The 14,315-nt window shown below is 53.9% G+C and overlaps 6 protein-coding genes across 6 annotated transcripts; 3 read left to right on the top strand and 3 right to left on the bottom strand.

The window, feature by feature from the left end:
* Positions 1–2,820: 2,820 nt before the first annotated feature.
* On the top strand, positions 2,821–4,790 carry CORC01_06173 (uncharacterized protein; the record flags this gene model as incomplete). The annotated part of the gene is made up of 2 exons (XM_022617815.1): positions 2,821–3,656; positions 3,710–4,790. The coding sequence occupies 2 exons, from the start codon at positions 2,821–2,823 to the stop codon at positions 4,788–4,790; spliced, it is 1,917 nt and encodes a 638-aa protein (XP_022475701.1).
* Positions 4,791–5,830: 1,040 nt separating this feature from the next.
* CORC01_06172 (ran-interacting Mog1 protein) lies at positions 5,831–6,680 on the bottom strand (the record flags this gene model as incomplete). The annotated part of the gene is made up of 3 exons (XM_022617814.1): positions 5,831–6,137; positions 6,257–6,472; positions 6,604–6,680. The coding sequence occupies 3 exons, from the start codon at positions 6,678–6,680 to the stop codon at positions 5,831–5,833; spliced, it is 600 nt and encodes a 199-aa protein (XP_022475700.1).
* A 1,072-nt stretch (positions 6,681–7,752) lies between these two features.
* On the top strand, positions 7,753–8,616 carry CORC01_06171 (HIT domain-containing protein; the record flags this gene model as incomplete). The annotated part of the gene is made up of 6 exons (XM_022617813.1): positions 7,753–7,798; positions 8,031–8,113; positions 8,175–8,243; positions 8,299–8,391; positions 8,444–8,458; positions 8,509–8,616. 6 exons carry the CDS (start codon positions 7,753–7,755, stop codon positions 8,614–8,616), a joined length of 414 nt encoding a protein of 137 aa, XP_022475699.1.
* Positions 8,617–8,782: 166 nt separating this feature from the next.
* CORC01_06170 (CRAL/TRIO domain-containing protein) lies at positions 8,783–10,788 on the bottom strand (the record flags this gene model as incomplete). Its single annotated transcript, XM_022617812.1, has 4 exons — positions 8,783–9,330; positions 9,384–9,483; positions 9,540–9,581; positions 9,631–10,788. The coding sequence occupies 4 exons, from the start codon at positions 10,786–10,788 to the stop codon at positions 8,783–8,785; spliced, it is 1,848 nt and encodes a 615-aa protein (XP_022475698.1).
* Positions 10,789–12,535: 1,747 nt separating this feature from the next.
* CORC01_06169 (DASH complex subunit Dam1) lies at positions 12,536–13,403 on the top strand (the record flags this gene model as incomplete). The annotated part of the gene is made up of 4 exons (XM_022617811.1): positions 12,536–12,865; positions 12,933–12,999; positions 13,064–13,121; positions 13,187–13,403. The coding sequence occupies 4 exons, from the start codon at positions 12,536–12,538 to the stop codon at positions 13,401–13,403; spliced, it is 672 nt and encodes a 223-aa protein (XP_022475697.1).
* A 222-nt stretch (positions 13,404–13,625) lies between these two features.
* On the bottom strand, positions 13,626–14,143 carry CORC01_06168 (zinc finger protein; the record flags this gene model as incomplete). The annotated part of the gene is made up of 3 exons (XM_022617810.1): positions 13,626–13,761; positions 13,843–14,022; positions 14,094–14,143. The coding sequence occupies 3 exons, from the start codon at positions 14,141–14,143 to the stop codon at positions 13,626–13,628; spliced, it is 366 nt and encodes a 121-aa protein (XP_022475696.1).
* Between the last annotated feature and the right edge of the window lie 172 nt (positions 14,144–14,315).

Genomic DNA, 14,315 nt, shown 5'->3' with positions numbered 1-14,315 from the left:
CATCCCTCCACTATTTATTCCAAGAGCGGCCTTGTCTCATATACCTGTGTTGTCCTGTAGTGATCTGAATGGAAACAAAGTAAGGTATGGTACCTTAGGCAGATGCAAGGAAGCTGGTGTGCAGGTCAGGAGCCACTGCGGTCAAAATCGACCGGGACTAGTGCGTCGGCATCAAGGGAAATTTAACGGGAAAGAGGACGATGCTCTCTCCGCGATGGATGGCCATCACCTTGTCAGCAAACCCCTCCATCCATCGAACTGGGCCTTCTGGAGGGTTTGAGAAGCTGAGTGACTGGTCAGTTGAATTGAAGCCAGGTTCGTTCCATTTTGGAGGGGGCGATAATGGGAAGAAGGCTGGTTGGGGAGGGGGGGCAGGCAGGGACCTACCTAAGGTACCTAACGAAAGGCGAGAAGAAGTGGAGGGTGGGAGGTCGCTAACGATAACGATAAACAATGTATTTTGTACCTACCTAAGGTACCATGCGTAACGTGCCACGGTGCCTAGGTACCTAGGTAGGTAGGAATGAGTGAATGGGTGGTGTACGGACGTACGATCCCCCAAGGTAGCATTACCTTCCATACCTAAAATAGGTAGGCAAGGTAGGAAGCGGGCGCGATGTGGATGTGCTGTTGGATGCAGGTACCGGCTCAAAACGAGTCAATCAGAGACTTGGGAGACACTCTACCAATTGGCACTTGAACAACTCACCGAGAAAGATTCAACCAAGGCGCAGTCCTGCCTTGGCGTCGGGCTTTCGCAACGCGCTTCCTCAACTGCCTCTTCCCCGATCCTCTTCCCGTCTACACGAGTATCTAGGAACCCGAACAGTTCCTCTACCTCTTACAGACACTGACGGTCCATAACGATGCTGTCACTCACACGTCCGCAACCACTTGACAGAAAAAAGAAAACCACGTTGGGAATACCGGTCCATGCCATGGCATTTCCCGGCATGCCAAGCGAGTAGAGTAAGCCGAGTTTGCCCTTTGCGAGCGATAGCGCAATACACCAATGACAGCCAGAGATTCACTGCCTAGCCAGCATCCACTGCATAGCCGGATTCCGAGTTGCTCAACAATCTCGATCGGAGGGTGGCGTTCCGTTGCATTTCCCTTCGCCATACTCCATAGGTCTTTCACATATCCGAGTATTACAAGTCTTTAGACTATATAACTACTCGACAGGGTGTTCACTCGGGCTGCCTCTGAAATTGTTACCCTCGCGTCACTTCGACTAGCTGACGGCGAATCTTCAATGGTAGCTTTGAGTCCTAAACGTTTCGTAATCTGCCAGCTTTCCAAGTCACGAGCGGCAGCCAACAGCACCAGCTTCGACGCCCGGGGGCTACGGTTTCATGCTAGATCCCTCTCTAAGGCCCGCCGCCCGCCGCCCTCCACCGCTGGGTGGCTTTCGTGGCGCAGCGGACAACGGTTCGATGCCCGTCCCAAGCCAGAATTTCTTTTTGGCAACGGGCTTCCAGTGGTTCTTTCCTTTGTTCCGCCGCTGCAGACAGGGGCGAGATAAGACACAGACCATACAATCCGTCTATTTCCTGTTCTTTGTCTCGCGATACTAGGACCGTGCCGTTGTCAGCATCGTGCCGGCGATAGTCGATATTCTTTCTTTGCTTGGAGAGCCTTGATGCGGCAACTGAGAATAAGATTGTCCGGCACTTACCAGGGCAGGTCGCAGGAGAGACCCCGGTCCTACCGTTGCTATTGTGCTTTCCCGCGCGCGGCCTTTCTCCCTGGTCGGGCGGCAATCCCCCCATCCTTTTGCTTTCCCTGGTCTCCAGGCTGGAGACCATCCGTAGGCTTGTCGCTCCAGTGTGAGGAGAGGGGTCTCGGGACGCTGGCGACCTGCGTTGGCAGGTGCGGGTCTCATCTTAGCAAGTTAGCACTCCTTGAGCTGGAGCGAGTGTGTTTTCTGATGCGCGTTTCCATTTGGCTGGGCCCCTCTGGAAGCGCGCCCTCTCAGTGACACAGCACCTCATCTTTAGGCAGAGGGGTCAAATTTCCGTGCGTGCCGATTGCCTGCTGAGCAGCGGTGCGGTGTTTTGACACCGATTCCCCGTTCCTGATCTACCGCTACATAACAGTACATCCTGTTGGATCTTGACTGTCTAGACCAAATGGCAACATGTAAGACTCCACGGCAGTGTTTCTCGCGACGCTGGCTTTTCAAGGTCAGTGTGCTCAACTTCTCAAGGGCGGCAGACGGTTGCTTGGTCACGTATCCCGACGCTTCGTTCAGGGCTGTGCATTGCCGATTCTCGAATGAATCAAGCTTCAGCTTTGCAGGGGTACCTGGGGCTTGTCAGCGGGCGGGGGCTAGCCTCGAACGGCCATTCTTGGTCCGAACAGTGATCTGAATGCTCCTCTTCCAGAATTCTGGCAGTTGATACTCGGACGGCAGGCTTTGCTCCCAAGGGCCTTATGAAAAAATTGTGAGTATCATGTATAATCCAAAGCTTGCATACGGAGGTAGTCACGGAGGCTCTGGGGGTGTGGATTCTTTGAATTCTATCAAGCCTTTACTCCTTACCTCCCCTGAGGCACCTGGGTAGGCAATTGTCTAAGCGACCTCTGGTAATGTCACGTGTTTTGCCGCCATCCGCAAGCTTGATTGGGCAATTTTCCAGAAAGCCCAATCCACCCACTCCTAGCCGAAAGGTTGCCCCTCGCAACGAGGAAGTCGCGGACCGACTTACATTGTGGCTCTGCAACAACTGCGTGCAAAGTCGAACCACATCCAAGCCCACGAGACTTGAAGAGAGAGACGGACGTCCAACGACAAGCGGCAATAGCAGTCATCACCAAATGGCCGGATACATCGAGTTCGCCTCGTCTAGTGAGGACGAATTTCCCGACCTAGATGTTATCCTGCAGAGAAGTAAACAAATTTGCCAGCCCGCCAGAGCACCTGCACAAACAGCGACTACTAGCATTGATAGTGACGATGATGCTTCGCCCTCGAGACAGCTTGAGGAGGAAGCTCTTCAATGGAACGCTTCAAACTTGAAAGATTCCAGGATCGGGAAGTCAGCCGTTAAGACGCCGCCGCCAGCTGTGCGACGTCGGAAGCTTGGTGCAAAGGCAGATAACCCCTTGTTGAGGCCATTCGGGGCCTTTTCAAGGAATGAGGGGCAGAATCTTTTCGATGTCCCTATTCAAACCAAAAAGATGCCCCGTGTGGGCGTTAGGGAGCTACGCGCTAGAAGTCGGGACACAACGCCGCCGGAGAATTCATCGCAGAGGTCAGAGGAGGAATCAGACGATAGCACAAACGAGCAGACTGAGATTACCGAAGCCGATATTTCCGAATTCTTCGGTGATTCTACCTCAGACTTCGAGGACGATGGCACCCCGACACTCCTTGGGCACGAAGAACCGGCTTTAAGAGTTCGCGGTCCAGTACCGGGCCGCAGTCAAGAGGCGATGGCACCAAGGCAAAAGGATCACCAGCCAGTCAAAGAACCTGCACCAGGAATCGACTTCCCAAAACTCGGGCCATCCAGCCAAATCAGGTCTCGAAAGGTGACCAAGACGAAGGAGCGGAACGCCGAGTGGGTGACTGGGAAGAAGACGACACGGCCAAAGTCAGCGATCGTTGATCTGACTGACGACATGGCAGATGCTCTTCGCCGGCTAGACATGTAATAGTCATCTCGTAACTGACGTTGTGGCCATGCTGACCCCGAGATCGCAGTACCACTGAAATACCAAAGAAGCAAAATAAAACCAGCAACGATGACGTGCCGCCAAGAACCCCGCCATTGACGCCACTGAAAACATCCAGCAAATCACTGGTGTCTCCCAAGAAGCTCCCAAGCATCCCAAAGACACCTCATGGACCTGGTATGGACATGTTTTGGAGTAAGGAGTTTGTGGATGAGTGGAACGAGGAGCACTCCCCTAAAAAACTGGTATTGCCTCCGGTCCAGAAGAGTCCGGCAAAAAATCACAAGGCAAAGGAACATAAAACAGCGACAGTGAATCGAAAGGAAAGCAAGAAGGCGTTCGAGCAGAGAAAACATGACGTCGCCCAGACCTTCCTCCGGGAACTCGACGAAACCATCACTCAGGGCAAGCTAGAGGCCCTCGCAGAGTCCACAGGAGGAATCAAAATCCAGTGGTCGGCCAAACTCAACACCACAGCAGGTAGGGCGAACTGGAGACGCGAAACCATCCGCAGCAAGCACGCAGACGGGTCCGAGAAAGCAGTCACGCACAGGCACTTTGCTTCCATTGAGCTCGCGGAAAAGGTCATCGACGACGAAAATCGCCTCCTCAATGTCGTCGCGCATGAGTTCTGCCATCTGGCCAACTTTATGGTCAACGGCATCACTGGGAATCCGCACGGCAAAGAATTCAAGGGCTGGGCGGCCAAGTGCTCGCAGCGGTTCGGGGACCGAGGCATCGAGGTGACGACGAAACACTCGTACGAAATTGATTTCAAGTACATTTGGGATTGCACCGAGTGCGGGCTCGAGTACAAGCGCCACTCCAAGAGCATTAACCCGGAGCGCCATCGGTGCGGCTCCTGCAAGGCGCAGTTGAAGCAGACGAAGCCGACACCCAGGGCCGCCGGGAAGCCGTCCGAGTATCAACAGTTCTTCAAGGAGCAGATGAAAGTAGTCAAGAAGGAGTACCCCGGGAGCCCGCAGAAGGAGGTGATGAAGATTATTGCAGAGCGGTGGGCAAAACGAGGTGGTAGTACCCGAGCCACGCCCGACTCGGAGACGGACGTGAATAAGATCGGCTCTCGGTTGGTAAATCTGACGTTATAAAACGTGGAGGCTTGGAACTGGCATCAAAGCCAGGCCAAGCGGGACACATGTAGTGTCGCTTCGTCGCTTGAAGTTTAGACATCGCCCCCTAGTGTGCTGCTCAGCCCATACCCGGTGGTTTGGAATGCCAGCATCATAATCAACGTCACAGTTGTAATTTATCATGAATGAGGGGTCGAGATCAGTGTGAATGAGTGAGAGCGAACCGTACAGGCCGCCTGCTCGGATTTTAGCTATTGATGTATGATTGTGTCTGCGCGCATTGTTTTTCTATATCGAATGTCTCGTTGACGGTCTTTCCGCATGAAGCTCGATGCATACTACATGAAGTTTGGTAACCATCAAATCATGTAAAGCAATGTCACTCAAATCAACAAAATGGACCAAATACGCTAGGAAGATGGACTTTGTAGTAGGCATGCGCGGGCCAGATCATTAAAGGTCGAGGATGCCTACTCGAGAGGTCGGAAGTGAAATACTTTCTTGCGCAAGATGGTCACTAAAGGGTGATGTTTCTACTCAAAATGCCTATTTGGTACGAGACTTGAGGTTGCTGGACAGGCTGGGGAATTTCAAGTAGGTACACGCAGCATAGAAATCAATCATGGATGGGTAATAATACTCTCCTATAGCAGTAGGTAGCTCGGAACATCAACATAGCGTTTGCCCAAGTACAGGAACCGTATTGAGAACGTCTAGATGTAGGAAATCACACTCTCACTTTTGAAACTTCAATTATCGGCACAATTAGTACAACCTGTAAGCCGAAAGAGCTAGGGAATGGCGTGACTTCATCTCGTATCGTTATCGACTGCACCACCCTCCCCCGCGTCAGCGTCCCCAGCCGCCCGAACACCCGTCCCATGGCGGAAAGGGGAAGCACCCAATCTGTCAACTACTTCTCGTGCAATAGATGTGTGTCTCCTCATTATTCATAATTCCATCCATTCCCATACTGAAGAACACCCGCGTTCAATCTTGATCCCCCTTTTTTGATCCCCCTTTTTTTTATGACCGAACCACTCTCTCCTCCGAACCTCTCAAACCTCCTGGAACAGCGTCCAGTCCTTGACCTTGAACGTCTCCCAGATGCGCGCGGCGTACTCGACGGCGTCGCCAATTAGCTTCCCCTGCTTGCCCAGTTCCAGGTCGACGTCAGCCTCGTCGTACTCGCCCTTGATGTGCGGCACGTTGATTGTAACCAAAATATCTGTCGACTCCTTCTCGAGGCGGACGAGGGTGAGAATGATGGCCGTGAAGTCAGGCGCCGAGGAAGACGAGGAGCGGGAGGATTTTGAGACGCGCGGGGTCTGCGTTGCGATGAGGGTATAGGCTGGGATATCTGTGCTGTTGTTTTTGAGTCTCCCGTGTTAGCGGGTATTGTATTTGCTCCTAGCTCTAGACGAAGGCATGAACTTGATGTGCCATAGTGCGCAGCCCATAGAACAGAAACGCTGTGCACGTACCTGAGTCTCGAGAATGAGGTCTCGGTCGTGTTCCACACCTTGACAGTATCCACGTCCTCGCCGACGAGTTCCTCGAGATGCGTTGTCAAGGCGCGGCCGTCAATCTCGGGGCTACTCCCCGCGGGACCGACGCGCTCCGTGATGTCAAAGATGATGCTCGTGAAGCCGTCCGAGTCGATCCAGACTTCCTGGTTGTCGGGTACCTCACGGAGTTTGCTATGTCGCGGGAGGGGGCCTCGCACGTCAGCCTACGGCACTCCGAGGAAGAGGCTGCTGAGAGCGAGAAAGCGAGGGGTTAAGAAAGAGAAAGAAAGAGAGAGAGAGGGAGGATGTGAGAGAGTACCCACCTGACGTCGGCGAACTTGTCAGGCAAGTCACTGACCAGAGCGCCGCCGTAGAGCGGTGTGCTTTTGTACCGGGTCATGGTTTCCCTTGGGTCTGGGGTTTGCCGGATGGAGAAGGGTTGCTTCGATAGGATGAACTGCCCTCTTTTCGTGAATGGGCTCTTCGTTGATGCTCTTGTAAGGATGAATGGGGATGAAGCAGCAGACGGGACGATGAGTTTACTATTTGTACCGTTATAGACTTGGTAAGGCGTAATGGATCAGGGCGCGAACGGCTGGGTATCACAAGAAAAGATGCGGCAAATAGAGAAGAATGTCATTCAATGAAGAAATAAGCGGCGGCGCACAACGCTTTGTTGATCTGACTGACTGACTGTCTTGCTTGCAAGTGCCGAGAGGAGAGACTCGGTCAGATTTCTGTCCTTCACTACTCTGCCCTCACCAGGTGGGGTGGCTTGGGATAAAAGATCTAACACTGCGGCAAAAGGAGGGGTACCTTATGACGACGAAGGTGCCAGGGATTAGGTCTCCAGACGCTCTACGTAGTAGGTAGGTCACCCGTGCAGCTCCGTCGCAGCAGCAGCCCCGTCGTGCGCGCTGCGCCGCGCCGCCATTGCTTCTGTTGGCTGGGCTCCTGCGGAACGATGCCGCGCGCAGCACAGCAACCTTATGCGCAACTCATTTCTGCGCTACATTGGGGGCATTGCACGACGAGAAAACCGTCGCGGAGACCAAAAACAAGTGGACCCGATTGACTGAAGGTACAAAAACTTCTGGATCAAAAATTCGAACCTGGGTGCTCCAGATGAAGTATTGCCAAAGATTGATGGAATGGAGTCTGTTGGGCCATCCAACGGTCACATCTGGTAAAAGGCAAGAGGTGAGTTCGATAGGAGGTCCCACTCCAGCGTTTGTACTAAATTTTGGTCTTTAAGTACCTTGCCTTTAACTAGACGGTTTATTGACCCCACAGACCCCACACAAGCCTCCTCAACTTCCGTATCCACGCCCACTACAAATGCCCTCCGCATCTCTTCAACCCTCCCTTTGCGCAATTTGATCGACTTTACTTCTCCCCATTGCAGTTGCACGACAATTCTCATTTTGTCTATTATTCCAATCTTCAAATTAAGGAAGCGCATATTCGCCATCATGACGTCCAATCTAGCCTCATGCATCTTTTGCAAGATCATCAAGGGTTTGTTGTCCCCCCCCCCCCCCCCCCCCCCCCCCCCCCCCCCCCCCCCCCCCCCCCCCGCCCCCCCACCCCCCCCCCCCCCCCCCCCCCCCCCCGTCCTGCGTCGCCGCCCGGGCGGCGCGCCGCCCACGCCCCCCCCCCCACCGCACCTTCGCCCGTTCCTCTCGTTTGATCCAACCCCAAGATATCTCCGAACCCCTCCAACCGCAGATTCAACTCACAATCTTCCTAGGCGAGATTCCCTGTTTTAAGCTCTTTGAGAGCGAGAAGACGCTTGCATTTCTTGACATCAACCCTCTCAGCCGCGGCCATGCTGTAAGACTTATCTTACATCCTGTAATTCGGGTTCGGCCGTAGACTTACATTGTCCCCGCAGCTCGTCATCCCCAAGCACCACGGCGCCAAGTTGTCGGATATCCCCGATGACCAGCTCAGCGAGATCCTCGTCAGTCTCATTCAATGTCTCACATCCTGTTTTTCTCTCTAACCTATGTTTTCAGCCTGTTGTGAAAAAGCTCGTTGCCGCAACCGGCGCCACCGATTACAACATTCTCCAGAACAACGGCCGCATCGCCCACCAACTCGTCGACCACGTCAGTGTTATTCGTTTATTCATCCACTGTTCAAAACGGCTAATTATCATAGGTTCACTTTCACATGGTAAAACTTCTCACCAGCGCCTCAGGCTCTCGTACTGACACCCATCTGAGATCCCCAAGCCAAATGAGACCGAGGGTCTCGGTGTCGGCTGGCCCCAGCAAGCGACCGATATGGACAAGCTCAAGGCACTCTTTGAGGATATCAAGTCCAAGATGTAGAGAAACCAATTGTGGTGTTTTTGACACCCCCGCCCTTTACTCGATAGCAGGAACATCAGTTCCCGTAATTCAACGTCCCTGGCTCTTGCAACCCCGCACCCCCCCAAGTTGTTCTCATAACCTGCGTGTACGTCCCTCGTGATTCTAATTCCGGTTGTACCGGGTTCTAGTCTACATCATCGGCCGACGTCTCGACCGCGGGTGCTCCGTTGGTGAGCGCGGGAGCGGGGTTGGGAGCGGGAGCGGGAGCGGGAGTAGGAGCGGCGGGAGCGGGCAGCCCCTTCGAGTACATATCAATCTTGCCACCATCCTGGATAACGCCTGTCCGATCGAGCACGCACTTTGCTCTGAGGTAAGGGTCGAGCTTCCAGTAGTCATCCCTGAGTTTGCGAGCAATGTCCTCGCGCTGTGCCTTTATGGCCGCCTCCTTGTCTGTTCCAGCCTCTTTGATCCACTGCAGGGTTGTCTCCTCGTACTCGTGGATGAGGTCTTCCCTGCCAGCAAGCAGCACGTCTCTCGTTTTCGTATCCTTCATCTTGTCATTTTCCCCGGCGACTGGCTCCAGGTACTTGTAGTCCCAATCCTCCTGGCCGTCGAGCTCCTTGAGGATATGGCTTGGCTCAATGAATTCTGACATTTCTTTGACGTTGTTGGTGAAATGGACCTTGGCAGCTACAACCGGATCCAGCCATCCCTTGATAATCTTCCAGATACCTAAAAGTCGTTTAGCTGTGTTACTTGACAAACCAGCCTCGGGATAAACAAACCCTGGAAGACCCAAGGGGCCTTGTGCACCAGGACGGCACCAAGAGATTCTGGGTAGTTTGCTTCGAAGCATTTGATCATAAATTTCACCGGGGTGTAATCCTAGTGCGATGTTAAGAAAAACGTTCATCGAGTGTCGCCACAACAGGGTGACTGACCATGTTTGCCAGTGAAAAGCCGGTCATGTCGAACACAATCGTCTACGTCTTCTTAGTACGAGCCAGTCCATCAGTACACGGTCAAACTTACAGCAGTATCAACAGGAGGAGCCAGAACCATGCGAGCTGTTTCGATCAAGAAGACAGTATACTTCTCAAGACTCTCCTCGCACTGCTCCCCTTGCCTGTGCATACGCACCCGGACCTGGCAGATGGGGCGTCCTCCCTTGTCGAGGCCATGAATAAAAGTTTTACCTGACCGGGCCTGGGTCATGAAGTCCTCTCCCAGCTGCTTGATCTTTGGGTCGGAGTTTTGTGCAGCTTCCAAAGCACCAGCCTCGCCGCTTTTCATGATTTCGTCGTCAACCTTCATCTCCGTTAATCTCCAGTGCATCGTGGAGATCATCATGACGAAGGCCTTTTCAACGTCCCACTTCCGGGCTCTCAGGAACCGTAGGGCCAGAGCATCAGGGTGATCATGCTTGACCATGGACCATATCGTAGCGCGCAAGGCTTCGGGACTCTGATTGGCCAGAGCCTCCTTGAACTGTTGGGTTTGACCATACTTGTCGTCGGCGTCTTCTTTGATGCCAGCTGGAACGGCGGTCGACGACGATGCGCCGTCTTTCTTATCCTTGCGGCTGAAGAGCGAAGTACGCTTCTTCTTAGGCTTCTCCCCTTTCACTGCAGCCGATGTCTCGCTCGGGGCTATGCTAGCGGACGCGCTGTCTGCAGCGGCGGTGTTGTTCTCCTCTCCCAGGGACAGAATGAGATTCCACAGTTGGCGCAACTTCTCTTCTTGCTCCGGTGTGAGGTTACCCGGTCTCCCAGGGGGTGTGTCCGTTGCCATTGTGTCTAATGGGCGAAGTTTTGGAATTTCAGTATCTGGCTGAGGGGTAGGGTTGGAAGCGGTGATTTGCTGATATAGCAAGCCGTAGGCGCACGCAAGAGCAAGGGCGACAGAGCAGAGGACGATGTCAAATCGAGACTCAAGGAGCACACGTGGGGTCTTGAGGTTGGGGAAGCCCGGTGAATGTGGTGATACGAGTGGTTGGAAGCGTCTGTAATTTGACGATTTGGAGGGAGAGTAGAACTTCCGGAGGCAGGGTCTGGCTAGGTGTTGACGTCCGAATCGCGAAGTCAATGGCAATTGCGCAAGGCGGCTCCCCGAAGTGGATTGGAAAGGCCTCTGTGGAAACGTGAAAATTCGAGGCAAAGCCGAGGTCTGTGGTTTCAAACTGACCGGCATCAGTCGACGACGTCAGTCAACGCTCTTGACGAGTTTGGTGGTGCTGAGAAAGGGTCAGCAGGGTCATCCCAAAGTGAAAAGTGTTGGCAAAGGGCAGCGGATTGGAGAGGGAAATTGACATTATGACAAGGATTCAGAGGACTGATGCGCGGATGGCCGGAGGATGCCTTGCGCCGGAGGTTGAGGTGAGGGAGGGACAGACTGGAGGGCTGACATGCGCCGGAGGGGAAGTAAGGTAAGGTAGGTATGGCGGGGTCGAGGATTCGGGAAAGACTAGGTAGGTACCTACTTTGGTTGCGCGGCTGAGGTAGAGTTTACGGACTAACGTCTATGCGGTTGGCGGCGAAGGCATGACAACGCAGAGACAAGGAAAACGAAGTCGGAAGGACGGTGGAAGCAAGGTAAAGGATGACGGATGGACTACCTTAGTGAGACCGGGCTTATTGCGTGGGTAATGAGTGAGTGAGTTAGTGTTGGAGGGGCAGCGTTGCGGACGGAGCTATGAGTAAGGTAAAGAGGAAAGTCGGGGGTGGAGGGAGGCTTAGACGCGGCCGAGGAGGAGGTGGACGATACTTCAGCGACAATAAGCGCTCACGCGAGGATTGAGCACTGTAGGAGGCTGTCCAAGGGAGCTGGTAGGCGCAAGGCGCTGCTCAATTTCCGAGCGTTCCGGACTGGCACAGCTACCAAGACTAACTTGGGTGCCTAGGTACCTTGGTAGGTGTCTTTTGTTGTAGTAATTGGGTGTCAGCTGGGGATTTGTCCAATGTACGGATACCTTGGGGTTGGACTGGCGAGCTATCGTGAAGGTGTGGTGGGAGGGAAGCAGCTTGCAGGAGACGGGACCAGCACCAGGAGGGCCAGGTTTAGGTGGGATGCTGTTTTGGGCGGGGGGGATGCGCGGAACGTTTTGTAGTGAAAGGGACCGTGTTGCCTGTTGGTCGTTCAGGTTTGCCAAAGATTGAAGATGGAAACGCTGTGGGAAACGAGCGCAATACGTCGTATTCAAATCCGTTAGTGGTGGTTGCGAAGCAGAAGCATGTATGAGTTCGAGTACCTTACAGCGGATCCACCCAAAGTCATACCGATCAGAAAATGACCACGCGACCACTCGTCGGATGCGATGAGGCAGATGTCAAAGGTACCTAACTACCTTAGGTACTAAGGTAACGCGTAGGTACGTGCCCCTCCCAAGTTGAGCGAGCGCGAAAAGCCTCACGGCGCCCTCGATGAACCAGGCCAAGCACCTGGAATGGCCCTGAGGAAACTCCAATAGTGCATCATCCCCGCCTGATGACTACCTGTCCACCGGGATCTTTTAATTACGAGATGACGGGCAATAGTTAGAGCACCTGCGCGTGCGATACTGCAGTTTTGGAGGGAAAGCTAAGTGCGGGGCCATGCCTTTCAAACCCCGCCAAAAATAGAGAGAGAGAGGAGGAAAAATCGACCTGCTATGTACAGTCCAAGCGTAAGGTGCCTTGTATGGTACCTGGTACCCTGGGCAAGGCACCTTAGCTCGACGATGGGCCACCAAAGCCGTTTGTTGATGTTGACATACTTCCATGCGACAGAACTTCTGTCGACCAACAACCACTGCTCCATCCACTTCACTCCCAAACCCCGCAACCACTTGGGACCCCCCGCGTTACACAAAGAGCTGCGACCGACATTGACGACCTTGCGACCTCTCCCTCGCCGAATTTCCAAAGCATACCTTAGTAACCAACCCAATTCACCGCCCATCATGGCCAACTACGACTCCAGCGACAAGCGATCGGCCTCGCGCACGCGCAACTCCCGTCCCACCACGCCCATGCGCCCAACGACACCGCTACGCCCTTCCTCGCGATCCTCTTTTCGCGAATCCGCCAGGGACAGCGTCCACGGCAGCGAGTCCTTCCCCCTCAACACCTTTGAGCCGGCCTTTGCCGAGCTCTCGGACGCCATGGCCGACCTCGAGGCCAATATGATGCACTTTCAGCTGATGCACGAGAGCCTGGCTCGCTTCAGCGAGTCGTTTGCGAGTTTCATGTACGGGCTGAACATGAACGCCTTTTGCGTCGATTTCCAAGAGGTATAAATATTCGAGAAGATAACGATTGACTTGCCCGTACATGCTGATCGACGGTTGTTCTCTCTAGGGTCCCGTCCCCGAGTCCTTCCAAAGGGCCAAGCAGCAAGAAGAAATGAACGCGGCCGCAGGGTCAGGTACGATCCTCAAAAAATGTCCGGTAGCGGTCTTGGCGGCTATTTCTGACATGCACATTCGCAGGTATTGCTCGGGCGCTTGAAAAGCCTAGTAATGATTTTGACGGCGAGACGACGTTCATGTACTTGTCCCAACTCTGAGTTTCTGCTTCGAAAACATTGGAAGCACTCTGCTAATCGCTCACAGGACTACGGATGTTTCGTTTGTCGAGAATCCACCCGCCTCCTCCAAGCCCACCCCGAAATATAAGACTCCCAGCGCTACTACGAGAGGCTCCCGCGTGCCGGCACCTTCCACCCGTGGCGGCACAATCCGCAGTCGCGCGGGAGGCCGCGGAGGCTCCGAGACGACAAGAGGCCGGGGTACCGGTATCGTCAGACCACGCGGCCGTGGCATCCGGTGAAAGTGCCTCCACGGATGCCCGCTGTGAAAATTTTGTAGCAACATCGTCGCTTACTTGCGCCCCGAGCTATGGTGAGCTGTCCCGCACTACCGACCAGGGCCCTTCAGGATGGGGTGGTGAGAAAGAGGTGATAGAAAGACCAGTACATTAAGTCATGAAGGGGTATCATCTACTGTCTACTCTCGAGCCACGGTAAACTTATGGGCAGGAGGCAAACACATCTCAGGTCTCCATCTCGATCTCCTGGTCAAGGGCCCTTTCGGCGCTGCCCTTGTTGGTGCCTTTATCGTCTGTACGAATGCCAACGACAGCCTCTGCTTCTTTCTGGGTGTAAGGCTCCTCCTTCAGCTGCTTGACTCTGGAGGTGTGTTAGCGGAGCCGCAACGCACGAGATGAGCATGCACCAGCCGGGGGCGGAAATATATATAAGAAGACGAACCTGCGCTTATGAGGCTTTCCCTTGCGGTGGCCAACTAGGCTGACCTCGGTCTCGAACCATTTGGCGCATTCTATACAATAATGCTGACCCAACCCCGGGAGATCCTCCTTTGCTTTTGATCCCGTGAAGCGTTGCAGATGGCGCGGCGAGCGCATGTCAGCCTTGATCTGGTCGACATCCCTGTGCATGCTTTGTTAGGACCACAGAACGGCGTCGAGTTTGATCGTGTTTGCTCTTGCAATATCCCATACCTCGTCTTCCTGCGCGTCTTGGTCAAGGTCTTCTTGTTGGTGACACCCATTCTGCCAGTCCGGTGAATAAAACGAATGAAACAGCCTTAATCCGTGAGTCGTCGTAAGTGTCGGGGTCATTAGGGGAACGGCGGGTTTGGCAGAATCCCAGATTGATGCTCGAGATGGCGATGGCGGGGCAGAATTCTGGTGGTGAACCGCAAAAAAGTTGCTTCACCGCTC

This window comes from Colletotrichum orchidophilum (genome assembly GCF_001831195.1).
Source record: "Colletotrichum orchidophilum strain IMI 309357 chromosome Unknown Scaffold_45.1, whole genome shotgun sequence".
Classification (NCBI taxonomy): Eukaryota; Fungi; Ascomycota; class Sordariomycetes; order Glomerellales; family Glomerellaceae; genus Colletotrichum; species Colletotrichum orchidophilum.
This window is presented reverse-complemented; position numbering and strand designations above follow the sequence as displayed.